Source organism: Arthrobotrys flagrans, assembly GCF_004000055.1.
Source record: "Arthrobotrys flagrans strain CBS H-5679 chromosome Unknown unitig_8, whole genome shotgun sequence".
Taxonomy (NCBI): domain Eukaryota; kingdom Fungi; phylum Ascomycota; class Orbiliomycetes; order Orbiliales; family Orbiliaceae; genus Arthrobotrys; species Arthrobotrys flagrans.
The window spans coordinates 4,665,344-4,681,158 of NW_027137553.1; the positions used below are offsets into that span (position 1 = coordinate 4,665,344).

The 15,815-nt window shown below is 44.4% G+C and overlaps 5 protein-coding genes across 5 annotated transcripts; 3 read left to right on the top strand and 2 right to left on the bottom strand.

Annotated features, from left to right (window-relative positions):
• Positions 1 to 842: 842 nt before the first annotated feature.
• Positions 843 to 1,590, top strand: DFL_007831 (uncharacterized protein; the record flags this gene model as incomplete). The annotated part of the gene is made up of 2 exons (XM_067637476.1): positions 843 to 990; positions 1,067 to 1,590. The coding sequence occupies 2 exons, from the start codon at positions 843 to 845 to the stop codon at positions 1,588 to 1,590; spliced, it is 672 nt and encodes a 223-aa protein (XP_067488989.1).
• A 1,467-nt stretch (positions 1,591 to 3,057) lies between these two features.
• On the top strand, positions 3,058 to 6,385 carry DFL_007832 (uncharacterized protein; the record flags this gene model as incomplete). The annotated part of the gene is made up of 5 exons (XM_067637477.1): positions 3,058 to 3,324; positions 3,389 to 3,456; positions 3,513 to 4,464; positions 4,522 to 6,092; positions 6,160 to 6,385. 5 exons carry the CDS (start codon positions 3,058 to 3,060, stop codon positions 6,383 to 6,385), a joined length of 3,084 nt encoding a protein of 1,027 aa, XP_067488990.1.
• Positions 6,386 to 7,256: 871 nt separating this feature from the next.
• DFL_007833 (uncharacterized protein) lies at positions 7,257 to 9,482 on the bottom strand (the record flags this gene model as incomplete). Its single annotated transcript, XM_067637478.1, has 5 exons — positions 7,257 to 7,861; positions 7,960 to 8,084; positions 8,149 to 8,725; positions 8,820 to 9,283; positions 9,352 to 9,482. 5 exons carry the CDS (start codon positions 9,480 to 9,482, stop codon positions 7,257 to 7,259), a joined length of 1,902 nt encoding a protein of 633 aa, XP_067488991.1.
• A 2,375-nt stretch (positions 9,483 to 11,857) lies between these two features.
• On the bottom strand, positions 11,858 to 13,240 carry DFL_007834 (uncharacterized protein; the record flags this gene model as incomplete). The annotated part of the gene is made up of 1 exon (XM_067637479.1): positions 11,858 to 13,240. The coding sequence occupies one exon, from the start codon at positions 13,238 to 13,240 to the stop codon at positions 11,858 to 11,860; it is 1,383 nt and encodes a 460-aa protein (XP_067488992.1).
• Positions 13,241 to 14,381: 1,141 nt separating this feature from the next.
• On the top strand, positions 14,382 to 15,338 carry DFL_007835 (uncharacterized protein; the record flags this gene model as incomplete). The annotated part of the gene is made up of 1 exon (XM_067637480.1): positions 14,382 to 15,338. The coding sequence occupies one exon, from the start codon at positions 14,382 to 14,384 to the stop codon at positions 15,336 to 15,338; it is 957 nt and encodes a 318-aa protein (XP_067488993.1).
• Positions 15,339 to 15,815: the final 477 nt, after the last annotated feature.

The window sequence follows — 15,815 nt, forward strand, 5'->3', positions numbered from 1 at the left end:
ATTTCTACTCTTTCCTTAGCCGCCAACGAAATTATACCAGACGACCCTTTTGGTAGAATCACACTTCAAGACGGCTCTGTGAGTTACAATGAGCTGATGAGCCCCTATGGAATCTATAATTGGGAACTTGGACTCCACGCACCAATGACTCTAATCGATTCATTGCTCAGCGCCCGGCAATTCGATGATGCTCTGAAAGTATGCCACTTGGTATTTGACCCGAGTGCTGTTGGCACCGCTTCGAGTACAGATAACTCACAGTTCTGGAAATTTGCCCCGTTCAAAGCTTTGGCCAATAGCGGTGCAAAGAAGTCTTTAGAAAACATGTTTCTTAAGCTGTCACAAAACTGACAGGCATCTGACCCTGATATTTCAGCATGGCGAGACATGCCGTTTTCTCCGCTTAGTGTGGCACGTACACGGCCAGTTGCGTATATAAATAGATTGCAATGAAATATATCGAGGTCATAGTTGCATACGGTGATTGCTATTTCCGCCAGAACGGCCTTGAAACTATACCTGACGCGATCTAATGCTACGTCTTGGCTTCTCATGTCTACGGTCCAAGGGACAAAAGATATCGAAGAGAGGCAAGACCAAGTCCCAAACTTACAACTCCCTGCTAAATCGCTGGGACGCCTTCGGTAATGCTATCGTACGATTAGAGGTCGAATTCCCATTCTTAAACCAGGCATCCCAAGTCATTGGGTCTAGTAATGGGATTACCGGATTCGCAAACATTTTTTGGCTTTTTATCTTTATATTTCTGTATTCCGACAAATCCCTAATTGGCAGCTTTGAGAGATACGATCGATGACAGGCTGTATAAGATCCGGAATTGCATGGACATGAACGGCGTTTATCGACAATTAGCACTATTCGATCCGTCTTTGGCGGCATCGGTAGCAGATGAGCAACTCCTCCTCCTTCCCGAGGAGAGTGAGGAGATCAATAAAGCTATCGCCTATCAGGATTGGACAGCTGCTATTGGTGCTATTGAAACACTAGCTGGAATTCTTCACCTTATACCCGATTTTTGATGTTGAAGTTAAGCCATTTGGTATAGGTACTGGTATTAAATGGGGTGGTAATTTCCTTGGCGGTGCGACGGGGGCTGTTGCGAGGGGTCTACAAATATATGCAACTATCCTTAACAATTCCTCGGCAAATGCCGGTCGGAAAGCGAACTTCCTCAGAGCCCTTCAGGATCATATATTTCAGGCAAATAATTACGGGCATGAGCCGAAGAATATCGACAATCAGATTGCGACACAAAGACTCAGGGTTTCCACAACAGAGCAAGGAATCCTAAATCAACAGACCGCGCTTGATCAAGTTACGCAAGTAGAACGATTCCCTCGTACACAATATACGAACCAAGAGCTATACGCATGGATGGGATCCGAAACCCGTTCACTATATAATTCAGCATATGATCTAACCTACGATCTAGCTAAGAGAGCTGAGAAATCTTTTCAATTCGAACGCCCGCAGATGTCAACTGCCAGTTATATCGAAATGGGGTATTGGTCTAGCGCGAGAGACGGCCTTCTAGCCGGCGAAGCACTCTTCCTGGGACTTAAAAGCTAGAGGCAGCCTACCAAGAAACCCTCGGCCATGACTTCGAAGTTGTTAAGCATATATTAGTTCGACAATGGGCACCCCTCGCGCTTGTAGAGTTTCGAGAGACAGGCAAATTCATGCTACAGCTTCCTGAGATCCACTGTCCCGGTCCCTATATGAGGCGTATTGTGTCTGTTTCGGTTTCTATCCCTTGCATTGTTGATCCACCCCTCAGTCAACTGTACTCTGCGATTACAACAGCACAGTATACGAGTTACTCCAAGGTCATCCTCTAAGAATGACTATCCTCAAGCAACCGACGGGTCAGACGACTCTCGCTTCCAAGTACTTAATGTTCCAATATCTGCCGTCGTTCTCAGCAGCGCACGAGGTGATATCGGCCGCCTTGATAGTCCAGGCGACCGTTACAACCCATTCGAAGGTGCAGGGTGTATCAGCGCATGGAGCTTTGAGTTGCCAACCGCTATACATCGTTTCGACTATTCAACAATCACTGATGTGGTTCTGACGATCCGTTATACATCGTCTCTAGTTATGTGTATTTCTACTTTTCTTTCCTGGCAGTTCCGTGTAAGTTCGCTTCTATTATTCTAGAATTATAAGTGGTTAAACGTTTAACGTTTGGGCAATAAAATAAATATGTGTACGAAAGTATCTCTTAATCCTATAATACTGAAACTCAATGACGTGAGAGGTAGCCAGACTAATCTCCTAAATTTATAAATATATCAGCGAACTAACATCATAATTTACATCAAGTTACCCTATTTTAACTGTGGCATCCGTTGAAATTTCGGGCCTTTCTATGAATCACTACTAGTTCTACGAATGCGAACCTATATCTAGTCTCGCACACCCATCCTCGACTCTAACTAGCCTAGTTGTGGTATTTTAGAGTGGACAACACAGTTTTTGGACTGGTCTTGAGCATGACTATCATACTCATGAATCAAGTATATTGAGAAACGATTGTACAGAAATATTAAGGTATAGCTGGCATGGTAGACTCGATAACTAAAAACAAGCTACACTTGCAGGCCTAATATCGAGACTTTTTAACGTAGAGTCTACTCTTACTAAGCTGAGTAAGGTCGTAATGTCATGGGTTGGCTCGATTTCTTTTGAATAGCCAATTTTGCCACCCATAGTTGAGGTTATGCCTAGAAAAAGTTTCCCTAGGTCGATGTTTAAGCCTACAAATATGGTAACCAAATCCCTATCTATACCGCGAGACCAGCAGAGTCTCAGATTACCAACCTGGCGTTCTAGACGTCGGTTGGAAATGTGTTGGTTGGTTTGTGTCGCCTCAAACTTTCCCAAAAAAATTTCGATCCGGATCTGAATTTGAACCCAGTTTATAATGAACCTTCGCGACGAATCTTCTCACCTCAAATCAATTCCTCAACAGCCTGCGATCGCGATACCCGGACGGCCCATTTCCTCGCTACATATTCCGTCTAAACCTTCGCGAACATGCTTCGAGCAGCGCGTCCCCTTACCCGGCGTCCCCTACCGTTGGCGCGCCGCTTCCTCGCCACCCCGGCCGGCCCGATTGATTCATCCAACCTTTCCAGCTTGCCCGAGCCAGGCTTCAAGCTCAAAGGCTTTACACTGCAACGAGCCAAGCACGTACCTGAACTCGAACTCAGTGCCCTTCAGTTCAAGCATGATAAGACTGGAGCAGAATACCTTCATGTTGCCCGTGAGGACAGCAACAATGTCTTCGCCATTGGGTTTAAGGTTCGTTATTGTCATTTTCATTATACCTAAATTCTCTATAAAGGTTTCTAAAGTTGATTCGTAGACAAATCCTCCAGATGCTACGGGTATACCACATATCTTAGAGCATACAACATTATGTGGATCGAAAAAGTCGGTTTTTATCCTTAAATGGCGACTGCCAGCAAATACTGACTCGATTTATCCAGATATCCCGTCCGAGATCCGTTCTTTAAGATGTTGAATCGAAGCTTATCGAATTATATGAACGCCTTTACAGCATCAAACCACACGATATTCCCATTCGCCACTACAAATCAAACCGATTACATGAATCTCATGGATGTCTACTTGGATGCAACTCTATTCCCTCTTCTTCAAGAAAGCGACTTCAAGCAAGAAGGGTGGAGGTTAGGGCCTGAAACCCCGCAAGACAAAGAGTCTCCGATATTATTTAAGGGTGTTGTTTATAACGAGATGAAGGGACAGATGTCGGATCGAGGTTATCTATTCTATAAGAAATTCCAAGATCACCTGATTCCGGACCTGAACAACAGCGGGGGTGATCCGGCCTTTATCCCGGACTTGACTCTAGAACAACTCAGGAACTTCCATAAAGATCACTACCATCCGTCTAATTCGAAGATCTTTTCTTACGGGGACTTCTCGATGGAGCCAACCCTCAAAAAACTTGATGAAAAATTATCCCACTTCAACCAGATCTTAGTCGACACGGACCTCAAAATTCCGATTACGATAAATGAACCAATTGAAGTCACGGTCGAAGGTCCAGTAGATCGCTTGTCTCCCGATACAGAACAAATCATAACATCCTTAAGCTGGATTACCTGTGACACGTCTGACGTTGTCGAAAACTTTGGATTGTTGGTTCTGTCATCATTATTGCTAGACGGATATGGTTCTCCTATTTACAAGGTGTTAATCGAGCGGAATATCGGGGGTGCATACTCCCCAAATACCGGTTACGATGCTGGTAATGCAAAGGGAATCTTTACAATTGGGCTACAAAACGTCAAGTCAGAGTACGAGAAGCTTGTGGCTAAGGAGATTCTCGATGAGTTGCATAAGGTCCGACAAAATGGGTTCGATAAACAGAAGGTTGATGGTATTCTCCACCAACTGGAAATTTCGTTGAAACATGTAAGTGAGGGAAAAGAACTATCTTTAAAGGGGAATCGTTGCCAATGATTGTTTTAGAAATCAGCCAACTTCGGAATGTCTTTAATGCACAGACTCCAGCCAAGCTGGTTCAACGGTGTTGATCCATTTGAGGCTCTCAAATGGAATGAAATCGTTGCACAGTTCCGAGAGCAGTATGACAAGGGTGGGTATCTAGAGGGTCTCATCGAAAAGTACCTCCTTAATGGTAAGACCTTTTCGTTCACGATGATACCATCTTCGACCTATGAGGAAGGCTTGGAGAAAGCGGAATCCCAAAGGCTCCAGGAAAGAGTCGACAGACTCGGAGGACTAGAAAAGGCTAGCGAGCTCCTAGGAGCCGAAGAGCTAGAACTTACGGAAGTACAAGAAAAGGCGAAATCCCAGGATGCAAGCTGCCTGCCGACCCTTCACGTGAAGGATATCCCTCGCGTAGTTGACAAGGTTGACTTCCAAGTGAACAAAATCCAAGACGTCGATGTTCAATGGAGAATAGCACCAACAAATGGATTAACCTACTTCCGAGCTTACGTCAATTTGGATGGATATCTCAATAACGAACAACGAATGCATCTGCCGCTTTATAGTGCCGCACTATTCAGACTAGGAACTGCACGGAAAACGATGGAAGAAATCGAGGACCGCATCAAACTCAAGACTGGAGGGATTAGCTGCGAGCCTTATATCTCAACCGATCCCACCAATCTTGACAAGCATTACGAAGGTCTCGTATTCGCAGGTTACTGCTTAGATAGCAATGTTCCCGAGATGCTCGAACTCCTACGAACAGTAGTTGTTGAAACATCATTCAGCAGGATATCCAAGCTCCATAATCTTGTCAAGGGCATGGCAAGCGGGGGTATGGATGAGCTTGCGGAACGCGGACATGCATACGCTCAAGGCCTTGCATCCTCGTATTTGACGAATGCAAGCGTGGCGAGAGAATATATTGGCGGAATCTCTCAGGTTAAGCTGATCACTAATCTCGCTAGCTCAGAACTGTATTTCAGCGCAGTGAAACACATCGAACAGATCGGGCTTATTCCACAGCAGAGAGGGAACGATATGCGTATCGCCATAACTTGCGGTAGGGAAGCGGTGGCAGACAACGAAGCGCATGTCAAAAAATATCTCGACGGATTGATTGCCGGAAGGCTCGAACCTATCAAGAAAGACCTTGGCACATTAGAAATCGATCAGAAGAAAACATTTGTCCCAATGCCTTTCCAGGTTAACTACTCTAGTGTTGCACTCAAGACAGTGCCGTATGTTCATAAGGACACGGCGTCTCTATCCGTTCTCGGCAAGATGTTAACATACAAACATCTCCACAATGAGATCCGCGAGAAAGGTGGCGCTTATGGTGGTGGTGCGGGCAATAATTGGCTATCTGGGCTCTTCAGATTCCACAGTTATCGGGACCCAAATCCAGCCAACACCCTCCGAGTCGTGCGGGAATCGGGTCAAGTTGCCGTTAACAAAGATTGGACAGAACGAGATTTAGAAGAAGCCAAATTAAACCTTTTCCAGGACATTGATGTGCCCCGAGGCATCAACCAAGAAGGTATGGCGAACTTCTTAGATGGTATTACGGAAGAGATGAAGGCAGCGTAAGTGTCCCTAAAACATAAGATTTACCCGCGAAATATAAACTAATCTATCCTTGTACCAATATAGAAAACGAGAAGAGGTTCTTGACACGACGATAGAGGACGTACGAGAAGTAGCTCAAAAATATATTGTTGAGCAATTCAACCAAAAACTGGACTCAACAGTGGTCATTGGAGACATTAACAACGCATCTAAAACCGGCCTCTTCGAAGATGATGTTGAAGGCTGGAAAACTTACGATATGGGTGGTAGCTCTAATACTCCCCCAAAACAAGCCAAGGTGATGTTGTAAACCACCAATCTTTCTTGTGCATTTTACCCTCATATTCACACCTTTGTGAGATTGTACATACACATATATATCCATTCAGATATATACAGGATTTGGGGTTTCTGCATATATCGCTTGTATATATTTATATCCAGATCTACTCTGATCACTGCCTCCCCACGCCTTCCTTGCCTTTTCTTCCACTAGTGTTTCTTCATACAAAATTTGTGACATGCATACAAAAAAAGCAGCGCCAGGGAAAGAACAGACCAAAGAACAAGTACGTCTCCAACACTGTGAAATACAAGTATTTCACACTCAATTGTTGCGAAGATCACTGCCCTGGCGCGAGAGAAAGCGAAATTATCTTGCCATTCTGATATTCCTTCGTTTGTAGCGGAGAGTTTTTCATCTTGCTTGACCTTCATAATCGTCTTCCTATATTCTTCTGAGGCGGTTTTTTTTGTCTAGTCCGCGTTTCGATTTGTGTCAACAGTCGGAACAGGAATAGGAGAGGGCCGAACAGATATGTATATGGTAAACGTTTGGGGCGATGGGAGTTGGGGCCTTTTTGTGAGAAGGGCAGAGTGCGGTTGAGCGCCGTATCTCTCTAGGCTCTCGCACAGAGGGGTGGTTAGGTAGTTTCTCGATGATGGATCTTTCAGACTTGTGCCTTGGCGAGATTTACCAGACGCTGGCTATTATCCGTCGTACATTTTGTAATAAATCAAAATTATATAATTTTTATTTAATCTTATGTAAATTTTTCAGTTTCCTTAACAAATTAACATATATTAAGGACCGGATATGTATTACAAAATTTATGTATTACTAGCGTGAGATCTTATAGCAATTTCAATACTTTAGGTTTAAAGAAAAATATTGTCCTGAATTAAAATTCAGCCTTCGCAACCAAGTACAAAGCCGCCCTTGTAGAATTCTGAGCAAGAAAAGAGAAATCAATGTCATCTATTACGGCTTGCGTATCTCTCAGGCGGACATTAGTAAACTGGTTTAATAGCTCCCATCGTTCCCAAGAAAACAGTGGGTCAATAAACTGAGACTTAATCCATCGATCAAATTGATGGCCGAACTCGCGGAAATTGTCAAAACCAAAGCGCTTGGGTCCTGGTGATTCCATTGAACTCGGAATATATGGCAAACGAGCGATCATTAGAGTATATTTTTTCCCAATTGATGGGCCTTCACGTGGCACCGATACCGTCGGCGCTTCAGAGGTTGTTCTTTCGTGATTCGTAAAGTTTGCTGAGGACATGAAATTGTGGCTCAGAGGAGTGCTAGCAAGATTCGGACTCATTCTCGGAGAGGGCACTATAGATAGGCTTCCGGGATCTTCTAATATATCCTGATACTCGTCCATTTGTGACGTCTGGGTACGAGACCAACCCGGATTAACATCTTCCGGGAAAATTTCTACGGTTGATGGTTCCGTTTGGGGCCGGTGTGCCCCTTCGAACACATTATCCAAGTTGGCATCTATGTGACAAGTAATGGGAACGTTAGATCACCCGGTGAGGTTTCGAGTCTTAGAAGCTTCCAGGAATATCCGAACAAATAGACAAATATAAACTTACAAGGCCCCGGTCGAGGTCTATTGCCCCATTGTGGGAACACGAAATCGAATATCCCAGCCCACGATTTCGTTGCTCTAATATCCGATGGTAGAGCATTATTGTAATGTGCTCTTTTGACATGTTCCCTATATAAAATATACACAATTTAGACGAGTTTTTATATTCTGAAGGCTCAGATGTATCGCGTACTTGACACCTGACAGGTTTTGTCTGTTAATCCGCAAACATGCGGGATACTTAGCTGGGGCACCCTTTGCAAAAGGACAAGCCAGTCTGCGCCCAAGACCTTCATCAGCGGTCTCTTTACGGCTAATTTTATTCCTTCTACCGTGCATATCTTCAGACTCGCTCGAGCTTATATCTGTTAACCGCTTCCGCTTCTTGCTCATGTGATCTGAAGTTGAAGGTTGCCTCGACTCCGAGGTTGAAGTTCCAAAACGAAAGGAAGACAAGTGTAGAGCATTAGTGTTTCCGAGGACTCGCGCGGATTTGGGAGTTTCGTATCCCAAAATCGCCCGCAGCGCAATGAATTTCGATGTTCCGCGTGACCCTTTTTGGGAAAAGACAGTGTGTATAAACTCCTCAACCACAAACGAATCCAGAAATTTACGATAAATATTGTACGAATGTTCTCCAATATTCATTTGACGAAAAGCCTTAGAAACTGCATAGAAGATAGAAGTATTCCGCGTATCTTGTTCAGTTCCCTGCTCTATGCATCTAGTTTTGACTTTTTCATAGGTCCACCGTGGTAGCGGTAGGGTGACTGTCCAGTTTCACTGTCAGAATATATATACTAGGGATGGGCATTGCCTTTTTGAGAAGTAGATGCACGCAGGTTGAGACACTTGTTCACGAACCTGAAAGAAAGTCGAGGAAAAACAGTACATAGTTTTCCCTAGCCCATACAAACGAGGGATTTTTTACTACTGTCAGGAGAAATTGTGCGATAGAGGGTAAGAACGGCCAGCAAATATTCGATATTACGCCAGACGAGGCCACAGACGAATCGCCAGAACCGGTTTCAGGAACCACAAGACCGAAATCTGTTAGCGGTGGGCTTCCGGGAAGTGTCACAAATGTGATTCCCTCTGAATTGTCTTCTAAATCTCCCATATTTCCAAGAATTAATTTGTACTGGGGTTGCTGGGGGTATCGTCGCAGTCCTCGCTGTAGCTTTTCCTGTGGTATTGGGAAATCATTCAGACACACAAAGGTTGATTGAGGGCTGGTCGAAAACCGTTTATGAATAATTTGATATTCCCTCTGTGTTAAGTTTTTTCGTGCACCCCATTGCTTGAGACGATACTCTAACTGTTTTACTCTAGCAAAATTAATAGGGTCAGCAAGGCTCTTTTAGCTGTGATTATTATGTGGGCTTGCCGAGTTTACGTTATTAAGAACCCATATTCTTTAATCAGGATATCTTGAATTTCCGCCTGGGTCCGGCCTAAATGATAGAGCAAAATGATTTCGGTTCGATGATTTTCCCATTTATCTATTAGAGACTTGTGGGTCCGCATTTTGATCGAGGGATATACTATCCCCACGCGTCTCATCATGACTCCCGAAAATCAGCCTTTTGTCCGTCATATAGTTACCAACCCACCGCTTGGGCTTGGCGGAGAATGTATACAGCCAATAGAAAATGCTGAATGGGTTTGTCATGCCGGAGTTTGGAACGATCCAATAAAAACCCAAGTAATCCCACAACGCGAAGTCGTTAAAAGAAGGTAATCTTAGCCTATTCTAACCACTTGTATAATCTTATAATGAGGCTCAAAATTCATTACCCAATTGGCCAAATCGGTTTCTGTATAGTGCATGGTGCATATACAAACCATAGACAATAATATCTGCGTCTATATTACATATCCAGCCTAAGATCAAGTATATCTAGAATTACAGTTACTTTTTTATCTACAGATATACTCCCTTTTCCGTTTCCGTGGAATTTGTATTATATATGCAAATAAGTACTTAATTAAACAATACGAAACCATAACTTAGCTGGTTTCTGAAATATCTGGTCACTGGTGCACTATTACAGGTAATTCTATAGGATAAATTCAAGTAATGGGTGGGTCTATCCATCCAACCAGGCAGACGCAGGACAAACTGTGCAGACAACATCGAAGGAAGGTACCTAGTGTTAGGGGAGCGCAACTTATGGCAACGAGGTCGATTTGGGCAATATATATTTCCATCAGGGATTGGGTTGCTGCCACAGCCCAAAAAAAGACGCGGCTGTGCAAATTTGTCTCTCCACCGGCAAGAAAAGCTTTCCGGAATGACGTGGCCAGTAGTTCCTTGCTTAACGTCCCCTCTTTTGGACTCTCAGAGAAAATCGCTCAGCCAGCTACAGAGTGGTATTGGTCATGCTAGCGCTAGCTTTCTCGTGGAGAATGCCAAATTCCTATATCCTTGGCCGTTGTCGCTATGTATACTGTGACTAGATTCCACCATCTAAGCGACTACCGCAAGGAAGATTGAGATCCTACTTGTGGTATTGTTACACAGAAGTGAAAATTGTCGAGGAAGTCTTTCTAATTGTACGAACAAGCCAGAATATGTCATTCTCACGGAAAACAAAATTTAAAAGGGTCGCCAGCCGACTCTCCTTGAAAACGTGAGGTTAAAACTTCAATATTTCCTTCCCCCCGCACTATGGCCGCTCTACTAATCTGTCGTAAATTGAGGCATTGATGCCCCTAAATCTTATCAATCATAGGAATTCAATTTCTTCCCAAAATGTTAAAAAAAATAATTGTATTTTAAGAAAGTATGCCTCCTTCAAGTAGAAACAATCTCTAAAAGACGACAGCACCGTACAGTTCTGGAGGAAGTTTTCTCTAGCGCTTATCCACTAAGCCTTAAACTTAAGGCACATATATACCATAATTATAAGGGTATCCGAAATGTTACTTCAGTTCTGGTTATAGCATACTAATCATCTCTACCCATTCTACGATAATATCTAAAGAAAGTCTTATCTTTCATGGCTTTAGCTTAACCAACGGCTCAATGTAATGGGCAAACCTTTATAAAAATTTGTAGAATATTTCCCCCCAATCTTGGGATACCGTTAACACCCTATAAGGATCCCTAGCAGCCCTCCCGCACCGAAGATACCAACGATGCTCCCAGTCGATCTCCCTCGCAAGACTACACCGCCTGCCAACTTTGATATTATCCCCGTCTCCAACACCGGTACCCCAACATCTGCCGACGATTTTGAAACCCTGAAAGTTTATAGATGGTTAGGCCTTGCCTGTTTATTCACAATGCCCCTCATTGAATTATTCCTCGGCTTGGAATCACCTAAATTTACATTGTCTGTAATCTATAATTTCTAGATTTAGGTTACAAAACTACAAAACCATAGGTTTTAACTTCTAGGCACTTAATTTTATGAACATGCCAGTGTATGCTAAGTGACTGCGCTTGCTATTAGCCTCGAGTCCAGGCGCTCGCTTGCTATTACTAATATATCGATTTGTCAAGTCATGCACATCATTACTTTAGCAATTACCAAACAGCTATCTCTCGTGTATTCTTATCGTTCAAGATACACTTAACTGCACCCTCGGGCTTGAGTACGAGTAGCTATGACATAAATTAATACGTCAGTTGTATAATTACACATACCAGCCGAGGTAGATATACAACTCATACCATAGCTAGAGTTCCAAAAAAATTTCAATTCAATCATGCTCATTAATACCCGTAACCAACCGCTTAGTTTAGGTTGTAACCATATACATGAATTCGTATACATACGCTATAGACAAAGATATTACTACCATCTGAAACAATATGAACGCCTGTTTCATAACTAACCACACCCAGCCAACTAGGACCCGTTCCCCGGTCTCTTAGCTTCCTCGAGGATTCATAATCATACATGAGCCGCAGCCGCCTTGGTCGGAACGCTCTCCTTTTCCCTCATTTGGTTACCTGACCCAGCTGCCCAAGCATCTCGGGTCTCGTCTGCAATTCTTCGGGCCAGGAGAATTTTCGCCGGGTCAGTACCGGGCTTAGTGGTCTCTGTCAGAAACGTCCTAATAGCCTTCTCGACTTCAGCTTCCATATCCACTCCTCCGTTCTTTTCATTTTCCTCTTGAAGGTCATTGATACGAGCCAACATTTTCAGCATCTCTTCGTATAGCGGCCAATTGGGAAGAAGCTCTAGCTCTATCCAATCTAGTCCCTTCAATCGACAGTTCGGGCTGTTCTCAATTGTAGCTCTAATAATCCCTTTTGTACGGGTTATATTACCCTCTACTAGCTGATGGGAAAAATCCCCTCGAGAAGCTGCCTGTAGCCGACGCGAGATCTGCGTGGCAATGATCTCCGCCACGGAAGAATAGACTAGGACTACTAGGAATCCGAATTGTAGGTATCCGCGCATGTTGACCATGCATGCGACGGAAGCGATTGCAGCCAATGTTCCACTAATCATCCAGAACCAATGGAGGAAAACAATTCTGGGCGTTTTGTTAAACTCCATAGTCTCTCTCGCCCACCTCTCAAGCGTCTCTTTTCGGCCTTTGAAAATCACAGTTCCACCCTCGGGGCGTTGATAGACTGCATATCGAGGCTTTGGGTCCGCTACAATATTTCCCTTGACGTCAATACGGATCATCTGAGTAAAAGAGATGAAGGTAGACGCAAGCCAGTGTAAAGCGTAGAATAAAAAGAGAGTCCCAGCCCAGATATCCGCGGTTAATGCACTGAAGGCTACTCCAGTTAACAGCAAAAGACCATTCGCAAGCCCGATAATTTGGAGTGAAATACGCCCGGGCCACGGCCCCATACCGAGTTTGTGCACCCGCCGCGCCTTGCTATCCAGGTCGTCCATATTTATAACCATGAAGTCATTCCCCGCAATTTCTGAGGATCTAAAATCCACTAGGTCGTTAAGACGATAGTTGCTATTGTAAACGGGAAATTCTTTGAAGACCATATCGGAGCGAACTGGAATCATCTTAATGTCTATCCCACACATCGTAATTGCAGGATGTATAGAAGTGACATTCATGCTAAGATGCGCGACGAGAGTGTTCATAGGAGGCAATGTTCCGCCTATCATCATTGTATGGGGCCATCTGTAGTCATCGCGGTCCAATTGAAGGTAGAGCCTGGCAGCGCTTCGGTCCGCGCGTGGATTAGAGAGGACTGCGGCAACGGCAAGAGGGTCGAATGTCACTTCATTATCATCCTTTAGTTCCGCAGAGGGCCCTCCAGATGGGAAAGGGAAATCCCGAGGGAACAGAGGCATTGTGTTTCCGCGCGGTTTAGACCGGATACGGGAAGAAACAGCGGCGGCACAGGGAATAGAAAAAAAAGGTTCCGAGGTGGATTAATGAGAGCTAGACGTCTAGACGTGACCAAAGCGAAAAGTAAACACACGACAAGACGCACATTCAAATTCGCGCACTCACTCGTAGGGTTCAAGGCTGCAAGGATATATTAAGTAGGCGAAAATATGAGAATCGACCCGGAGCTAGCCCGAGAAAACAAGATGGAAAACCGATATCGATAAACTAGGTATTTCGGAACTCGAAATTTGTAGCACGTACTCCATATCGATACAAATATCAGTTAACAAGGAGCTTCCACCTATTCAGCTCATGAGTGGGGCCGAGCCGAAGTGCCGAACCTATAAAAAACGAGGATCGAGGCGCCCTGAAACAGACCTAACTAGATATAGTCAGGCTGAAGAAGCTATCCAGATCCAGCTTTTAACTACTCTGGAGAAAGACGAACTCGAAGGTCCTTCGAGCCATAAACTCAGCTGTTTTTATTCTAATTCGATATTGATAAATTAAATAATTTTAATCAGGGAGCGTTCCCACCCGACATCTAATCCTGTACTCGCATGTTGAACCAGGGTTTCGAGACTAATATAAAGTCTTAAGTCTAGTCAACCAAGGCATGCGACCGAACTAACGAAAGAGGCAACTAAACGAGGACAAACCAGCCTCGTCTAACAAGTTCCAAGTCAACCATGTGCAAGTGGTTATAATACAGGCTTGCATGTCATGCGATGGCGTTCTTAGGCTCTGTGGCGGAGCATGCGCCTAACAGCAGCCCAGCCCCGCAATCCCACCAACATGCACTTGGGTGGATATGTGAATACCTAGGCTGTCTTGAGTCCTAACGATGGATCGATCAGGTACCTTCCAGAAAACGAGAGGTTTTGTTAGTCGATCAATAAGTACGACGAGAAACCCCACAGCTCAGGACGGGGATAACACCTTCTAGATCGGAATCCTTATATGCTACAACCTTAGACATATCTATATATATAAAACGATCGGCATTCTATATCGAGTATATTGGATTACACCCTTGCAGCTACATTAGTATCAAGACTATCCCAGGAACACACGCAGAGGAACACTCAGTCACCAAGCGCAATGAGCCAGGGCCCTGTTGCCCGGCCTCACAACAATGTCTCCACGCCGGCTCAACTCTGCGAAAAGTACGACAAGGGGGGTGGTACGGGTATACGGAGCACATTCGCAATATACTCAATAAGACCTCTACCGCAGCCTTGGGAAACTATCGCGTCTCCTAAACTTGCCTTCCAGCTGAATCGAGCTGCAGCAGCTGTTGCAGAAACAATCCCAATATATTTCCGGCTTTCAGATGTCGATGAAGAAGATCTTCATTCATTTTCAACTTCCTCACCAGCTCCACATGCAGCACAGAGCCAAATACCTCGTCTACCATGGTTTTTAGTAAATGCAGCAATTTCAGAGAAGCATTACATCGTGGGACGTGGAAGCCTTGCGGAAACATTGCTCGTTATTCTACGACGGCCGTGGTGCATTCTCGAGGTTTGCTGTTGCGAATACGAAACTGTTAGCACAATGCTGGAGTTTGCGATTCTCGCGCGGGAACTGGAACCGAAAGCATATGCTGCCTCAGTGTTCTTGCTTTCGCATGAAGAGTCGAAGCGTCAACGGAATCCGAATGAACATATTCCCTTCCTACCTCTCACATCCGGTAGACCTTCACAGCCAGAAGTAAATGCTCTACGAGGTGTCTACACGGTGCTCTCGGCGGACGGATTGCAATCACATAATCCATTCTGGTTGCGAGTTATATGTGTTTGTGGAGTACAGCTTGGTATCGCATTTTCAGATTTCTTGCGGGGGATGTGTGGAACGAAGGTTGTTTTGATACCCGAGAGGATAGGAGGCCCGGCCAGATATGGTCCTGGAATGATTCGCAGAGCATTTACCGAAGACCTCTCTACCAACCACAGAGTATCTGATCACGACCAACGAGGGGGGTTTCAAGTTCACAGCCTACGCCTAGTTTCGCTCTATAAACAAATTTTGCAAGAGTTGACGGAAGAGGTCTCGTAGGGGGTGTCGACGATTTTGCTAGCTGCTATTGGGTTTACAAGTCTAGAATTTTTTTGTTTTTTCGGGCGGCATCTATCAATTTTGCGAGACAAAGGTTTCGGGAGCATATAATCTAGGTATTAGACCCCGCATGCTGAGTCACTTGGAAATCAAATACCGCTCTGTAGAGGACTAGAGTGTTGCAATTGTGTGGAATGCAATTGGCTAATTGTAACGTCACTATCATTCAATCACAGAGGATACCATAATACATTGGCGACATATACGTATCGATACCCCTTAAACCGGATCACCGATCTTGCTCGGATATAACCGAGATCATGTTGACCCGGCCTCGCTTCGGCTAGTTTTACATTATCTTGATACAGATGGGAGAGAGCCCACCGATAGAGCAAAGAAAGAAATTTAAAAGGGTATTTAAAGTATGGTACATATGGTATTGATAAGTACTAATGTATTTCTACCGGTTTCCCTCAT